The following is a 16,859-nucleotide window of genomic DNA, read 5'->3' as shown; positions in this document are numbered from 1 at the left end:
ACGTAAACAGATACTTTTTGATCTAACAATGCATTACGTAATTAGATGACTTTTTTGATGAAATGAGTAATGCATTACAAGTCACATACATTATCACATAACTTTTTTCATTGTCAATGAAAATTACATTCTAATAATACAAATACATTTTACAGTAAATAAAAGTCACTGCAGATTAAGTATTTTCAAAAACAATATTCACAGTATAAGTATGAATTGTAGCTGAAATATAGCAGTTGATGCATGAGGTCCACTACAGTGGACAGGTGATTAGTCAGATTTTTCTCCCAATCTAAAATCAAAACTTGGAAAATTTTACTGTGATATGACTCATTAGATATTGCTTGATGCTGCAATATTTATTTTTTTACCAACAAGAGTCTCCTAGGATAGAAGGAATGGGTGGATATTCCGGAGCAACTTGGCATGTCTGACTGACCCTTGGCCATCTTGGTTTGGAGGGGGAAAAAATCGAAACACAACAGCTTACAACTTGGTTGCAAATATATAGGATGATGTACCAGGGTCCACTGAAGAGGCTGATGTGCAACTTTGCCATCAAAACCCGCGCAAATTCAAGAAAATGCTTTTTAAATAGCTGTCCACTGTAGTGACCACTATGCGTGAAAGGGTTAATTTTGCGTTAGCATGAAGCTGCAGCTTCACAATAACAGTAAAATGCGATTTACACCTTTGCAAATCTTCTCTTGTGCATGCAAATTTAATTTATTACGCTTGCAATCTTATGTACACTTTCACAAATCTTACCCTGCGCATGCGATTCTTAATGGCATCATATTATCTTCATATGTCGGATTCTGCAGTCAAGCGCAGTTGCTCTCCACCGACTGCTGATTGGTTTTGTTCTCTTTTAAACTGTTTGATTTTAAAACTCTGATCTCATGTTTTTGTGTATAAATTATGTTTTAGTAGCCTATTCCCATGTCTGTAATTAGAGTAAAAATGATTGATAAACACGTCTTTGGCATGTAATTAAATGGGTTTCTTGTTCATTATAATTATTTTCATATAAAAGCAACAGAACTTAAATTACATCCAGCTTATTTGAATCCCGCGATATTCATCTTTGATCTCCTCGCAGGTGTCACAGTCAGATCCACTGCGAGAAGGGTCCGGGTAGGCTTTTTTCACTCCTCCTCCTCACTGCAGCCGCCTACTCTCGCATACATTTCAGTCGAGGCAAGGCGCATCTAAAACAAGCCTATTTCCTCATGCCAAAGCCAGAAGTGTGAAAAGACAAGAGGAGGAGCTGCTGGATGTTTACTCTTCTCACAGTGAAACCGAAATCAGTCGATGACTGTAAAGACGCCATTTCGGAAGATAGAAAATCAGCACTCGCTTCACATGTGACAGTAAGTTCGTTAAACTTTTCATAGCTGTAATATCGATAGAGTATTTGCGTCTAAACAGACTTTATGCCGAACTTCGTATCTAACGTTAGGCCTAAGTTACTTCACGACACGTCAACTGTAACACTCATAAAATGGCTGAAAATGGTTAAACTCGCACTTACTTTTTCCTTTAACAGGAGAATATTATTTTAATGTTGAAATCTTAGGTTGACTTTAAATACGTATTTTATTATTTTTTATAGTATTATAATGTGTGTTCAGTGACGCAGTAAGACTGGAACGAAAGTGTGGCCGTAGGATAAACACGTAAAAATAACATCATATTTGCTTAATGCGAGACGAAAAACAGATTGTGAAAAACACAGCTAGAGTTCAGCAGTGTCATTAAAGTGAAGATGAATCCAGTGTTTAAACGAGGACGCAGTTTGAACGTGTGGCCGACATGTTGAGACAAACCGCAGAACCATACATCATAGCAGTGTGAGGACGACAGCGCCAGCCCAGAGAATGTGGCCAGCCTAAACAGTCTAATGCCGGAAGTGGGCGCAGCAAGGCGGAAAGGCGCTACTTCCATGTTTTGGAACGTTTCAAAGTTTAAAACAAAGTTATTATAAAGAATAAAAAAAAAAAGATATAAAAAATATATATATCAAATAGTATAAAAGATAAGAATCATGTCTTGTCCTATTAACAAAAGACAATATACTACTATTAACAAATGTTAATAGTTTTTTTTAAAAGTTAAAATTATACTTTATCCATTTGTTTTGTTGAGTCAAATGATTAACAATATAATTGTACAAAGCTTAATATATATATATATATATATATATATATATATATATATATATATATATATATATATATATATATATATATATAATACAATGAAAACAAAACTTGAGGGTTTGAACATTTGATTTTTTAATTCTCAACCAACCATTTTTTTTCATAGAAAATACACAACAATTATATGATGGACTGAAAAAAACTAAAATTATTAATTTAAATAAAATTAGTTTTTTTTCCCTCTGAAACATCAAAAGAATCACACACTAGCTGTACCTGCTCCAAATAAATAATAGTAATTAATTAAAAATACAAAATAGAACTAAATAATAAATAAATTATATAATATAAAACAAAATCAAACCAAAGAAAATAAATCTAATAAAAGTTATGCAGGCACACATTTAACAATAATTCTCGAGAAAAATACATAAAATAAATCAAAACTCCATACAAATGGAGTTAATCCTGAGGTGCCTTTCATCACGACACTTGCAAAGAAAAACTTCCATGTCTTCTTTAAACTGGAACCGAAACATGAAAGGCTCTTTGGCCAGTTCCAGATCATCTTTTTTCCCCCGCCTGATCTTTTCCTGGTCTTCCTTCTTTAAGTTCAGATACCCTGGCTCTTCCACAGAACCTCTGAACGAGTGGCAGTTTTTCCGCAGTCATCCAACTGTGCTTCTGAGGTCTTTGACTATCTGTGGTTCCTTCATGAGAGAAGAGTACAAAAAAGGAATGAAATATTTAATTCATTTAAAACAATACATTGTGTTTTATTCAGGATGCATGTAAATTAATGTTTTGAAATTATGCTCTTTCATGTGCTCGTTTGAGACGATAAAAACATACCTCGTCGTCGATTTCAGTCTCTTGTCTTTAGGTGGCACCTGCACATCCAAATGTAAAATAACAATACGTGATCAAGTGCCTTCGACACAATTCTCACTTAGTCACATTTATTATATACTGTAGCGCTATTTATTATATGTGGTGTGTTGTTTCTTGATAACAGACCGCTGCTAAGTATAACACACCGTTGCCATGAAAAACAGAGACGGAACAAACTATTTTCTTTAGCGGAAGCAATACAATTGTTTTTAAATCAATAAACTCCTTTTTAAATCAATATTTTGTCAAATTATTGATTTATTTGGTAGGTAGCCATGTAATAAATGGGATAATGTAGAGCGAGCCGGTTGTTATAGCGAATACAACCCCTTCAGGCTGATTCAAGCTCCGCTTCACGTCGGGGTCCTGATCAGACTGTCAGGGTTGTATTCGCTATAACAACCGCCTCGCTAGGGCTGGGCGATATGATGAAATATATCGTCTGGACGATAGAAAATGTCTATCGTTTTATATAAGGCTCTATCGTTTACGCCACGATAAGGCGTTTTACGGCAGAATTAACCTCACGGCATGCCTATGCACGCTGCAATACATAAACAAACATGGAGGAAGACGGTAGTAGACGCGGTTCAGACCAGGGTAAGTTAATTCTCAACTAGATGACCAGCCAACCCAACCCGTTAGTAGCTCCACAACAGCGCGCATCTGTGCATTCATTCATTCATTCACACACACACACACACACACACACACACACACACACATACACACACACACAGAGAGAAACGCGATTCATATTTAAACAGTCTTTTTGCGTGTACAGACACTATTGCGATTAGAACAAAGCAAATATAGAACTGACCTATTCCTCAACCGGATCCGTTGCTCCTCGAAATGAAAACGAGGTGAACCTGAAAGTGAACATATCCAACTGATTGTGGGTGATCACAGGTTTGCGTGGATCGCCTCAGATTATTTGCGTTTGAATAGCGCGCGCTCTCCGTAATTAAGATCAAAGTCAACAGAATATTTTGAATCTCTTTTGCACTTATAAGAAAAAAAACCTATCGCGCCGGCGCGATTGTCGAACCCAGGGGGTTAAAAAATAGATTTTCGGCAAAAATCCTCTTTGGCTCCGCGGCTGCCATGGTAAACAACGTTAGCCTACCGGTGACTGAAGTCTCACGTCACGTGCGAGTCAAGAGCGAAGTGATTGACATGACCAGGCTACCGTAGCTATGGCTTGGATTCGTTAGCAAACATTGCCCCCCTGTGGTATTTGCATGTTACTATCACAAGCATAATGTTGTGGCCTGCCCAGAAAAACGTTGGTTCTAATAATTATTTACCTCCGCCAACAGCGAGACCGGCCAATGTTAGAGACCCGGCCGGTAATGGAATACAGGCCAATATTAGAGGATTTACGGTAGACTATTCATGAACTGAATTAACAGAAAAATTGCTATATCGTTATGTATATCGTTATCGGGATATCAAATGAGCTATATCGGGATATTAAATTTTGGCCATATCGCCCAGCCCTACGCCTCGCTCTACATTATCCCTTACTTATTAACTTACAAAATACTTAGAGCCGTTTTGGATAAACGTTTAACGTTAAGTATGTTGCATCCAACAAAGATATAACTTATTTTTACCTTCTTCTCTTCTTCTTTTCCTTGTTCTACCGTGTGCTCCGCCATAGTTATTTCCGCCCACTTCCGGCATCAGACTTTTACTCCGCTCACTTCCGGCATCAGACTTTCTCCGCCCACTTCCGGCATCAGACTTTTACTCCGCTCACTTCCGGCATCAGACTTTTACTCCGCCCACTTCCGGCATCAGACTTTTACTCCGCCCACTTCCGGCATCAGACTTTTACTCCGCCCACTTCCGGCATCAGACTGTTAGGCTGGCGCTGTCATCCTCACACTGCTATAACGCATGGTTCTGCGGTTCTGCAGTTGATTAATATTGCTCGCTGCAGCCTGTAGCACGATGACGTAGCTGGATCAGATCCAATACATACTGGATGGTGGTGTGTTTTGGCGACGTCATAGACACATGCGCAGTACCGATCTCATTATTGTATTGAAATGATGTTCTAACCTGTGTAGTAGTAGTACTGATAAATAGTAATAAGTAATTATTGATGAATAAGTAATTATTTACATAAATGTGATGCAAGTTATCCTAGTTTCTCTCTATATAAATGCAAAATAGTTAATTTTACAACATTTTAAATCACGTGATTTTAAACCTAAATTTTATGGATTACTAGCATGTCGTCACTGCAAGTATATATTTTTTAATGCGTGTATATAGAACATTTTAAAATTAAGCCATTTTATTTTACTTTATTTGCTGTTGAGTGGAAGCAAAAATGAGTCAAGTAGTTGTCTTTGTAATTTTAATCCTAGTGGTACAATACAATAAGATCTGTAAACAACTTACAATACCAGTTCACATTCAAGGGAAAATGCAAAAATAATAACAGTATCAAGTAGAGATGCACCGATTACAATTTTCTGGGCCGATTCCGATTTCCGATTTTTCATTAAGTTTGACCTGCCGATACCGATTTTAGCTGATTCCGATTTCATTTTTTCGAACCACTTTACAGCACACACAAATATTTATTTTATATCTTTTCTGTAATAGAACATTTTACAATTTGCATATACATATTGTTTTGAACAGATAAACGCTATAAAATAGAACTATATAAATTACTCCAGGTGTGGGTAATTCACACACATCTAAAGTGCAGTGTTATGGAAGAACCATTTCCTTTTCACATTCAATATCCAATAATTTTTTTATATATGTATTTAGCAAACTAAACGTCTGTATGAAAACAGGGAATGGCAATAAAATAATATATAAATAAAAAATAAAATAAATATAGCCTTGCAGTATAAAGATATTTCTCAAAGCACACACACAGGCCTATTGCAATCACTTGTACAAACTGAATAATAAAACAAGTTTAAATGGGTACATTTTCTATAAATATTAGTCTTCGTTTTCTTTTCTGACATAGCCTCCTCCAGTTCTTGTTAAAACACGCAAATTCTGTGCATTTTGGGCACTTTTTTTGTGAAATCCTATTTAGGCTATTTTGTCCATCAAAAGTGTGCTTTCCCTTTAATTGAGCGTGAGCAGTGCAGCAAATAGACTCGGCGCCGAAACACGCGCTTCACTGCTCGCGACGCTCCTGCTTGACGCTCACGCGCTGCTCCCGTTGTGAATGCACTCATTGATTAACATGCACGCCGAAAAAAAATACGCGCTTGCGGTCTGAACGGACGTAATTCACGAGGTTTTTTACATGTGAGTTCCGTGTGCACGTGTGATGCTGATGTTGCGTGATGTTAATCATGCGGCGCCCGAGTGCATTTGACCGGCATAAAATCGGCATTTGTCAGACTGACCGGCCGGTCGCCGGTCACGGCCGATCACGTGAAAATCGGCCAATTCCGGTCACCAGCAGATCAATCGGTGCATCTCTAGTATCAAGAAAAGAAATCTTGTCAGATGTCAAACATAAAAAAATTGCTTAAAGATATTTTGTCTGGTAAGAGTTCCTTCTTTAATGGCTCATTTTTCCACAGTGATCTGTACATAAGGTTCCTCTTAATTTGCTGTTCAGTGTCTGCAAGACATGTACGTACATTTAAAAAAACAACACCACCAACAACAACCTGAATTTAAGTTTAATATACAAACTGATCACAGCAGTCAGATCAAGCAGTTGTCACTCAAGTGGCCATTTATATTTAACTTTATAAATAGTTGTCCTTGGGGCTATAGTGATTGCCGTCACAGATGAAGCAGTCTGCTGAGCAGTAACCTTCAAAGTCTTTGGTCGTGTAAAATGCACAAAGTATTCCTTTCCATCTCCTATATAGCCTGGCAGGAAGTCTTTAAATAAGTCCCCACAACAAATGCAACTGGTCAGTTTATATGGCACTCGATACATCTTGTATTCACTGGAGAATGCACTCCAGTTGACAACACCAATCACAATCCACTAGTGTGCATGCATATATGACATCACCAAAGCACATCACCGCGCATAACAGCGTCCAGTACGTGTTGGATCTGATCCAGCTACGTCATCGTGCTACAGGCTGCAGCGAGGACCTCTTGGACATGTCGGACATGTTGCTCTACAAACAAACTCTATTAACTGGAGAAAAACTGTTGACGTTAAAGGTGGTATCAGTGATTTCAGGCCCAAAAATATTTTTATCACATTCATCTAATCTTTCCTAACGATCCGCTAGCTGCCCGCCCCATAAGCATGCCGTCAAAAAAACGCGTCTTTGTAGGCAGCCTAGGCTCTGAGATCTGCACACAAAAACAAATGGTTTCACCAAACACTCAAAACCAAAACAAATAGTGTTCCAACCAATCACCGACAGGGGGAGGGTGTTGTGAGGTTTTGAGCCAGCTTTTTCTTCAGCTCTGACTTCGTGTGCAGCCGTGCACGAGAACAATGTTTTGTTTTGGTTTTGAGTGTTTGGTGAAACCATTTGTTTTTGTGTGCAGATCTCAGAGCCTAGGCTGCCTACAGAGACGTGTTTTTTTGACGGCATGCTTATGGGGCGGGCAGCTAGCGGATCGTTAGGAAAGATTAGATGAATGTGATAAAAAATATTTTTGGGCCTGAAATCACTGATACCACCTTTAAGTTAACATTAATTAAATGCCACTTAAATAAAATGTCAATTCAATTGTGTTTTGTTATGTTTTCTGTGTCCACATACAGGCCTTTACATAAAGTGTCACATCAAGGAGGAAGAGGAGAAACGTACCTGTAAAATGAGTGTGTGTGAGGAGAGAGAGGAGGAGGTGTCTGTTCACACTCAGAGAGCAGCATCTCCAGTATCCAGCTGTGTGTCTATGAAGAGTAACAGCTCCATGCATATTCCCCCTGAGTTCAGTAATGGACCATCTTCAGTATCCAGCTGTGTGTCTATGAAGAGTAACAACTCCATGCGTGATCCCCCTAAACTCAGTGATGGACCATCTTCAGTATCCAGCTGTGTGTCTATGAAGAGTAACAACTCCATGCGTGATCCCCCTAAACTCAGTAATGGACCATCTTCAGTATCCAGCTGTGTGTCTATGAAGAGTAACAACTCCATGCGTGATCCCCCTAAATTCAGTGATGGACCATCTTCAGTATCCAGCTGTGTGTCTATGAAGAGTAACAACTCCATGCGTGATCCCCCTAAATTCAGTGATGGACCATCTTCAGTATCCAGCTGTGTGTCTATGAAGAGTAACAACTCCATGCGTGATCCCCCTAAACTCAGTGATGGACCATCTTCAGTATCCAGCTGTGTGTCTATGAAGAGTAACAACTCCATGCGTGATCCCCCTAAACTCAGTGATGGACCATCTCCAGTATCCAGCTGTGTGTCTATGAAGAGTAACAACTCCATGCGTGATCCCCCTAAACTCAGTAATGGACCATCTTCAGTATCCAGCTGTGTGTCTATGAAGAGTAACAACTCCATGCGTGATCCCCCTAAACTCAGTGATGGACCATCTCCAGTATCCAGCTGTGTGTCTATGAAGAGTAACAACTCCATGCGTGATCCCCCTAAATTCAGTGATGGACCATCTTCAGTATCCAGCTGTGTGTCTATGAAGAGTAACAACTCCATGCGTGATCCCCCTAAACTCAGTGATGGATCATCTCCAGTATCCAGCTGTGTGTCCATGAAGAGTAACAACTCCATGCGTGATCCCCCTGATCTCAGTGATGGACCTGCTGTGACCTCTGACTCTGTGTGAGTATCATGAAGTTCAGGGTCGGTCCAGATTCTGCTGGGGCTTATTATATTATATTATATTATATTATATTATATTATATTATATTATATTATATTATATTATATTATATTATTAATCGTCCCTAAAAACTAGGCTACAACACTGGCAATATCACACACAAACACAAGTGTGTGTATGGCCGCACAAATAGTTGTTAAAATAAAGGGTAAAAAGGCTATATAATATATGTATCCAAATTTAATATATTTATAGATGATAGTCTTGGAATCCAGATAACTAGTTAGTCTCATTTGCCTCTCACCTGGCGATCCTATTCTTAAACATAGACTGGAAAATTATATATCCAAACTTAAATGGATGCTGAACTGAATCTGCTGCTTTACATTTATTTTTATTTTCTATTAATATAAAACCTGTGCCTGGGCACCTAAAACTGCAAGTCAAAGCGGTAAATCCAACCAAGTTGTCTTCCAAATTTGTCTCAAACTATCAATATGCTCTGGGAGTTTTAGGCGCAGTAGCCAATATGGCCGCTAGGTGACATTCAAACTCCATTTGGTGATTTAAAAACTTGAAGGGTTTTAATTTCATAAATGCTTTGGACTACTGGCCTCTTTTTATAAAAGACACATAGGATTTTATTGCTGAAGTGAAAGCAAGCAACAACAGAAGTAAAAAAGTTATACATTAATCTTTTATTAAATGTAACTAAAATGAAAAAGTTTTCACTAGTGGTCGTCCCAGTTGAAATATTCTAAAGTAGCTCCTCAAAATATCAAATAAACATCAATGACTGACACAAATAATAGTTATGATTCTTACTCCTAAATAAAAATAAATAAATATAACTGACAAAAATAAACCACATTGAAAGTCATCTTGTGACAATGAATTAAATAATTCCCCATTAATAAATTTAAGTTTAATTTTACGTTATTTTACATTAATGCATAGATTTAATGCTCTGTTTGTAATTATGATTTAGAAATTATACTTTTGTGTGCAGAGGGTTTATAGAATGTTTCTAATTGTATTATTAGGGCTGCTTGATTATGGCAAAAATCATAATCACGATTATTTTGCTCAATATTGAAATCACGATTATTTAACACGATTATAGGTGGGTGATCTGATCAAAGTCTTATTTCATGATATGAGTCATTTTAAATGTCAGTGAAATTTCACAATTATCAATACTTCAGAACAAACATATTCAATTATATTTCAGCATAAAGTAAATATTACTCTTGATCCGTCACTCTTTTTCTCTGCAAAAAGCAAAATTGAGTGAGGCACAGTGAGGCACTTTACAATTGAAGTGTTTTTTTTTTTTTTTTTTTTTTTAAAGAAAAGAGTGAAGAGTATAAATTCATTTTTGTGGTAATGAACATTATCTCACAAATGTTGATTGAACTTAATTTTTACTGAACCCAGTCAGTTTATGGTTACACTTTATTTCGACGGTCCACTTTATGGCGCTTTTCCACTGCATGATATACGGCTCAGTACGGCCCACATTTGGGGGGTTGCCACTGTGTAAAGTTCCTAGTACCTGCTACTTTTTTTAGTACCACCTCGTAGGGCTGCACAATTATGACAAAAATCATAATTGCTGATTATTCCCTTGAAATGTGATTATTAATTACAATTATCACAATTTACATTGAATATATATATAGGCATATTATAATACACAGTTACTTAAAAATTGTGAACACACACACAAGTACTGTCCCCCTTTACTTAACATACACATAAATTGTAAGAATATGACTAATAGTAAAGACTACTAATAAATAAACATTAGGCCTATGCTAAAGCTATTAAATAGCAGTCCCAAACTAGTTTTTGTTAATACAATGTTGGTATGAGCCTCCACAGTCATTTAAATAAAATATAAAAAAAAACACAAAGTGAAAATAAAGTGGCATTTTGGGGTTAATATTGAAACGACAGTTACCAAGAACTGTTAATGAAACATGGAAACTTCTCCTGGTGAATAGAATGAAAATCATCCCTGCATGCAAATCCTTCTCAGCTAACACATGACGTACCAGTAACGTGATTTATTGGTATTTTACTTTTATTTTGTGACTTACTAATTTACAACATAACAACGTTGCATGCTCGTAGTTTCCTTTGCACTTTATATACAGTGAAGCGATACACAGCGCGCGCCGCCGCATTTGCGCATTTTATTTTTTGTAATCGCGGCTTTGAATGATTACTTAATCATGGCATCCGTAATCGTAATCGTGATTAGAAATTCTATTAATTTTACAGCCCTACCACCTCGGTTGAGGTTCCAAGTGAGCCGTACCGAGACTAAAATGTGACGTGTAAACACTGCAGACCACTAATTTGCAGCGTCATTGAATTTGCGACACGAGACACCAAACCCGCCAGATTTAAATAGTCATCAACAGCCACCGCAGGATCATTTGTCTGCACGACTTTTTTAAACAACTTACTTTAAACGACCGTCACACGCAACCTGAAAAAAGAAATGTGTGTATCGTGGCCAGTAGACGAGGTGGCGGCACAACTATAACGATCAGTCTATAATCCCACCCATAGGCACTGATTTATGTTTCTGCCAGTGCCCACACTCCATTACACAAAAAGTGGTGAGGACATGTCCCACCCGCAAGTTACGCCTATGTTACCAACCAAACAAAGTCACATTCTCTCCATGAGTGTTGTCGTGAGTCGTGCTCTCGCTGATATCGGATGATCCGTAGCGGTTCACTAAATAAAATAATTCAATAAATACCTGTTTACAATAAGCACTTAACTCAAAAATAACTATTAAATAATAAAATAACTTGAGAACTGGCTGACTAAAATCAGCTTGAAAATGCTATCTCATGAAATAAAGGTGAATCCGTAATTTCTTTACAATTGAAAGGTACACGTGTTATTTCATCAGTCATTCGTGAAAGTCTGGTGGTTGAAAGCTTCTGGCAACATTAAATCCAGGAGAGAAGAACATTCTAGAGAAAGAGCAAGTAGAGATTTTGAGTTTGAGCATGAACACGTAATGTCTGAGCGAGAGCAAGAGCCTGAGACTGTATATTTGAGAACGAGCATCCAGTTCTGTGTGAGAGTGAAGGAGATCCGCCTGCGAGTTGAGAGATTTGTGCTCGCGCATTACTTGGATGCGCTCTCGACATTTGTCATTAAAATAACGCCATAGAAACAGCCTCAAATAAATATAAAAAGGTGAAGATAATCGTGTCTGAAAACTGTAATAGATTTTTTATTGGTTAAAATCAATACAATATATCTTGTATTTTTCTGTGGGTGCTTGACCATGAGATCGGCGCCTATGATCACTTAGAAGCGGTGCTAAACTGCAGTGGAAAAGCAAACCCAGCCAAAAATAAAGAGAGCCGAGCTGAGCCCAGTTGTGCCGAGTCGAACCACGCAGTGGAAAAGTGCCTTTAGACGTTCTACTAACTATAAGTAAATCGCAACTACATGTCAACTAACTCTCATTAGAGTATTAGTAGACTGTTAGTAGACTGTTAGTAGACTGTTAGTAGACTGTTAGTAGACTGTTAGTAGAGTATTAGTAGACTGTTAGACTGTTAGGTTAGGGTAAGGTGTTAGGGTTCTGGTTAATAGAATAAGTTGACATGTAATTGTAAAGTTGCTTATAGTCAGTAAAATGTTAAGGATCATCAAAATTAAGGCTGCACAATATGTCGAAAAATTATTGTTATCACATTAATAATATATGCAATATGCGTATCGTAGAGAGTTAAAACTAAAAGAGAGACTAAAAACGCCTGGAAAGAGCGGCCGCGTCGCTTTCACCTTCTTTCCACAAGCGATTGTGTCTGTCGTTGCTATGCAACCATTAACTGCGCTGAGCGCTTTCCATGATGACGAGGAAGTATCAGCAAAGGATTAATAGGCTCTGTGCGTGAACGCTGCTGACGTATTTCCGGTAGAATCTCAGCCAGCGTCTTTACTTCCGCATAGCGCGTTCTATAGCGAAGTGTACTAGCGGCAAAACTTTCATAAAATTAATTTTCTCAAAAACGGAGACAACGATTTTAGAAACCGATTCGCTAGTCGGATTTCGCATGATATGAAGGAATACTCACCCTCAAAGTTGTCGATATAGCTCGAAATATATAATTTAAAGTCCTTCTCTTTCTTACTCTTAGGTGTGACAGACTCACAAAATTGTTAACATCATTCACGTTAACCGCTGGAAGTTCTTGTAAACAGCGAGTGTAATTTACCATTATCTCCACCAAATGCAAAAACGGCTTCTGACGCAGCACCGGATGTAACTGGGCGGGCTGAGACAAAACGCGGAAGTGATCGTGCATAGAGCCTATTGATTTCTAGCCCTTGCATTAGCTTTACTACTAGATATATTTATGGAGATGAGAAATAAAAACCCGCCCTGTACAGCAATGATCAGCTGTTCGGCCGAGCTTTCGATATTGTTACGGAAAGGCTGAAGCTGATCGTTTGGTTTTTGGAAAAACATGCTTCCATTATGAGCATTTGAAATAACGAATTTGCACGTGCAAAAAACGCAATATGTGAACATTAGTGATAAGTCGTGCCGAAAAATTGTGGCCACGTCGAGAGGAAACTAATCTCCACAGTCATCTGGAATGCACTCTCAGGGAGCTATATGAAGACTTCAAAAAGTGTAAGCCCAAATCTACCAAAACTGCTAACGAAATGCCAAGTGACAATAACAGAGTCTCACAGACAACCATTAATAAAAATTTTGCAAGTGTGACTCCTGAATTTTTTAAAATATTTTTCTGAAAATCAGAAGAATATCTATTAGCATACCTGTTTATTTTTGTATGATCATTACATATACAAATTATGAAAAGATAAAAAAGCTTAAAATAAATATCATTTCTCTAGGGAAATGTTATATCTCAAAAAAATATCGTTATTACAATACTCAACGACAATATCGCATATTTTCCCAGTATCGTGCAGCCCTAATCAAAATAAAGTCTTAGCAGATATTAAACAGTCTACTCACACTCTAATGACTTGTAGTTCACATGTAGTTGCAAAGTAACTTCTGGTTAGTTGAACCATCGAAATATTTACCACAGTTTATTTGTTTAGCACTTTTTAGAATATAAACTGTTTAAAAGCAGCTTAACAGAAGATGTATGTATTATATATGCACAAAACAGCATAATTATTTTGATTAATGCCAATATTATTTGAGGTTCAGATGAATGATGTTGCTATCAGTGAAGAGTCTGATCAGAACAGCATCTAAAACTTCTCTAGGCCGACAGAGCTGATGATATTGATCAAACGCTGCTGTCTGAGATTATTGTTATGTTGACGGTCTAAACACTGTCAAATTGTGGTGCAGTGAAGGTGAACTCAGGTCTGCAGTTGTAGTTTTAATAATAGTATTGATCTAATATTAACTGAGTATGTTTTTCTGGCTGCCTCTAGAATCTCAGAACAAAAATATATTCAGAGCCATTTGCTCTTTATGCGTAGTATACGATTGCAGAAAAAAAACATGTTTTTATTGAATATTGATGGATCAATACATTTTGTGGGAAAAATAAATCATTAAAATTGTTTGTTTTGATAAAAAATATTGTAAATGTATGAGGCGGCAATAAGGAGGGCCTTTAAGATCCGACTTTCCAGAGTCTGGGTAAAAACTGGGTAAGAAAAAAACTTCATACATTTATAAGATTTAAAAGACTCCTGAGGATGGGGCAAAAGGCCCCCAGTATTGATACAAATACTTTAGCAATATACTAGTAATGTGTTTTGCATAATATCTAAGTTAGTACTTGTTCAAAACAATCACTTTAGTTCTGTTTATTTTAATAAATAAAGTAAATGCATTTTTGTTTAATAATATACTGTCATTAAAATTAAACTCTTCATTTTAAAAACACAGAAAAAATATTTTAAAACTAAAGATTCTGAAAGCTTTGAATGAGATCCCATAAACAAAAATATTGGCTTTACAGTAGCAACAATAATTGTGATATTTGATATGATTAATATATAATTTGTTTAATATAATGGTTTCACTATGAATATGGTGATTATCTCTAAGTTGGACACCCAACTTAATACTAGGGCTGCACGTTTTCAAGTTTTTCATTAACCGTTAACTGAGGCCCTTAGCGGTTAATACTCGGTTAACCATAGTGTGCGCGCCGCAACCCCGAGATAGGCGAAATTTGCGGGTGGGACATGTCCCCACCACTATTTTCTAAGGTCGATATTGTCCCCACCACTTTTGAAACATCTCGTGGCACGAATACCAATACAAATAAACAAAACCTCTCCAGTTAACTAGCAGAGCATTCATTTCGTTCGTTTTTTTTTAGGCGATCTAGCGCTGAAATGTTTTGTTTTTTAAATCAAGTGATCAAAGTGCTCGTTGCCGCTGCGATCGAGAAGGGTCTTGTAAAACGTGCTGAGGTATTATTAATTCGTGGCCACGAAACAATTCACCTGAATATTCACCAATTCACAAAAAAAAACAAAAAAAAGGAATAAAAAGCTGTACGAGAATAGTCGGCCTTCACTGAAGAGCTATCTTCACAGGTAAGAAAAACAGTTTAATAATTATTATTAATTCGTGGCCACGAAATAATTCACCTGAATATTCACCAATTCACAAAAAATAGGTCTTTAGCATTCACTAATTAATAGTATCAAACTGTTTTTGGCCACGTTGTAATTCGTTAAATCAAAATGAGCAGGGCCGGCCCTGACCAATTTGCTGCCCTAGGCAAGATTTTACCTGGTGCCCCATGCATCACAGCCCATTTCACCCCGTCATTGTGTTCATGATTATTTAGCTTAGCATATATATATATACACACATACACATATACACACACACATGGCCAAACACACACATGGTACAGGCCAAAAGTTTGGAAACATTACTATTTTTAATGTTTTTGAAAGAAATTTCTTCTGCTCATCAAGCCTGCATTTATTTGATAAAATACAGAAAAAAATTTATATTGTGATATATTATTACAATTTAAAATAATTGGTTTTCAATTTATTATACTTTAAATGATCATTTATTTCTGTGATGCAAAGCTGAATTTTCAGGATCATTACTCCAGTCTATCACATGATCCTTTAGAAATCATTCTAATATGAGGATTCATTATCAAAGTTGGAAACAGTTCTGCTGCTTAATATTTTTTCATAACCTGTGATACTTTTTAGGATACTTTGATGAATAAAAAGTAAAAAAAAAAAAAAGAAAAAAAAAAAGAAGAAAATGTTTTAAAAATATAAATCTTTTGTAACAACAATATACTCTTACTGGTCAGTAATTTGGGGTCAGTAATTTTGTTCTTTCTTTTTTTGAAATAAAACAATACTTTTATTCAGCAAGGATGTGTTAAATTGATAAAAAGTGATTGTAAAGATGATTTATATAATTAAAAAATATTTTTTATTTATTTTTAATAAATGCAGTTCTTTTTAACATTTTATTCATCAATTATATTAAGCAGCAGAACTGTTTCCAACACTCATAATAAATCAGAATATTAGAATGATTTCTAAAGGATCATGTGATAGACTGGAGTAATGATCCTGAAAATTCAGCTTTGCATCACAGAAATAAATGATCATTTAAAGTATAATAAATTGAGAACCAATTATTTTAAATTGTAATAATATATCACTATTTTTTTTTTTTTCTGTATTTTTGATCAAATAAATGCAGGCTTGATGAGCAGAAGAAACTTCTTTCAAAAACATTAAAAATAGAAATGTTTCCAAACTTTTGGCCTGTACTGTATCCCCCCAAAACTGGACAACTGTAGAGTAAAACATTAATAAAAAAAGTGATAATAAAAAATGTGTCTTAAAACTGACATGATTGTTACAAAAATCACACAGTTTGGGGACTCTGGAGAACTCAGAACAACTGCTAACATTAAGTTTAAGGTAAAAATAACTGCCATGAAATTATAGTATCTTAATCCAACAGCAAACTTGACATATTCTTCAGAATAACTGTTGATTTAA

At 36.5% G+C, this 16,859-nt stretch overlaps 1 protein-coding gene across 1 annotated transcript in view; it reads left to right on the top strand.

Annotated features, from left to right (window-relative positions):
- The first annotated feature begins 1,240 nt into the window (after positions 1 to 1,240).
- LOC307166974 (NACHT, LRR and PYD domains-containing protein 3-like) overlaps positions 1,241 to 16,859 on the top strand; it is a 72,709-nt gene continuing 57,090 nt past the window's right edge. Inside the window, exons 1-2 of the mRNA XM_079885798.1 lie at positions 1,241 to 1,373; positions 7,789 to 8,818. Of these exons, the coding sequence (XP_079741924.1) occupies positions 7,842 to 8,818 (977 nt within the window). The 5' untranslated portion in view covers positions 1,241 to 1,373; positions 7,789 to 7,841. The remainder of the gene's footprint in view (positions 1,374 to 7,788; positions 8,819 to 16,859) is intronic.

This window comes from Squalius cephalus (genome assembly GCF_949319135.1).
Source record: "Squalius cephalus genome assembly, chromosome: 1".
Lineage (NCBI taxonomy): Eukaryota > Metazoa > Chordata > Actinopteri > Cypriniformes > Leuciscidae > Squalius > Squalius cephalus.
Note: the sequence above shows the minus strand (reverse complement) of the source record. Positions and strands in the feature narration are given on the sequence as shown.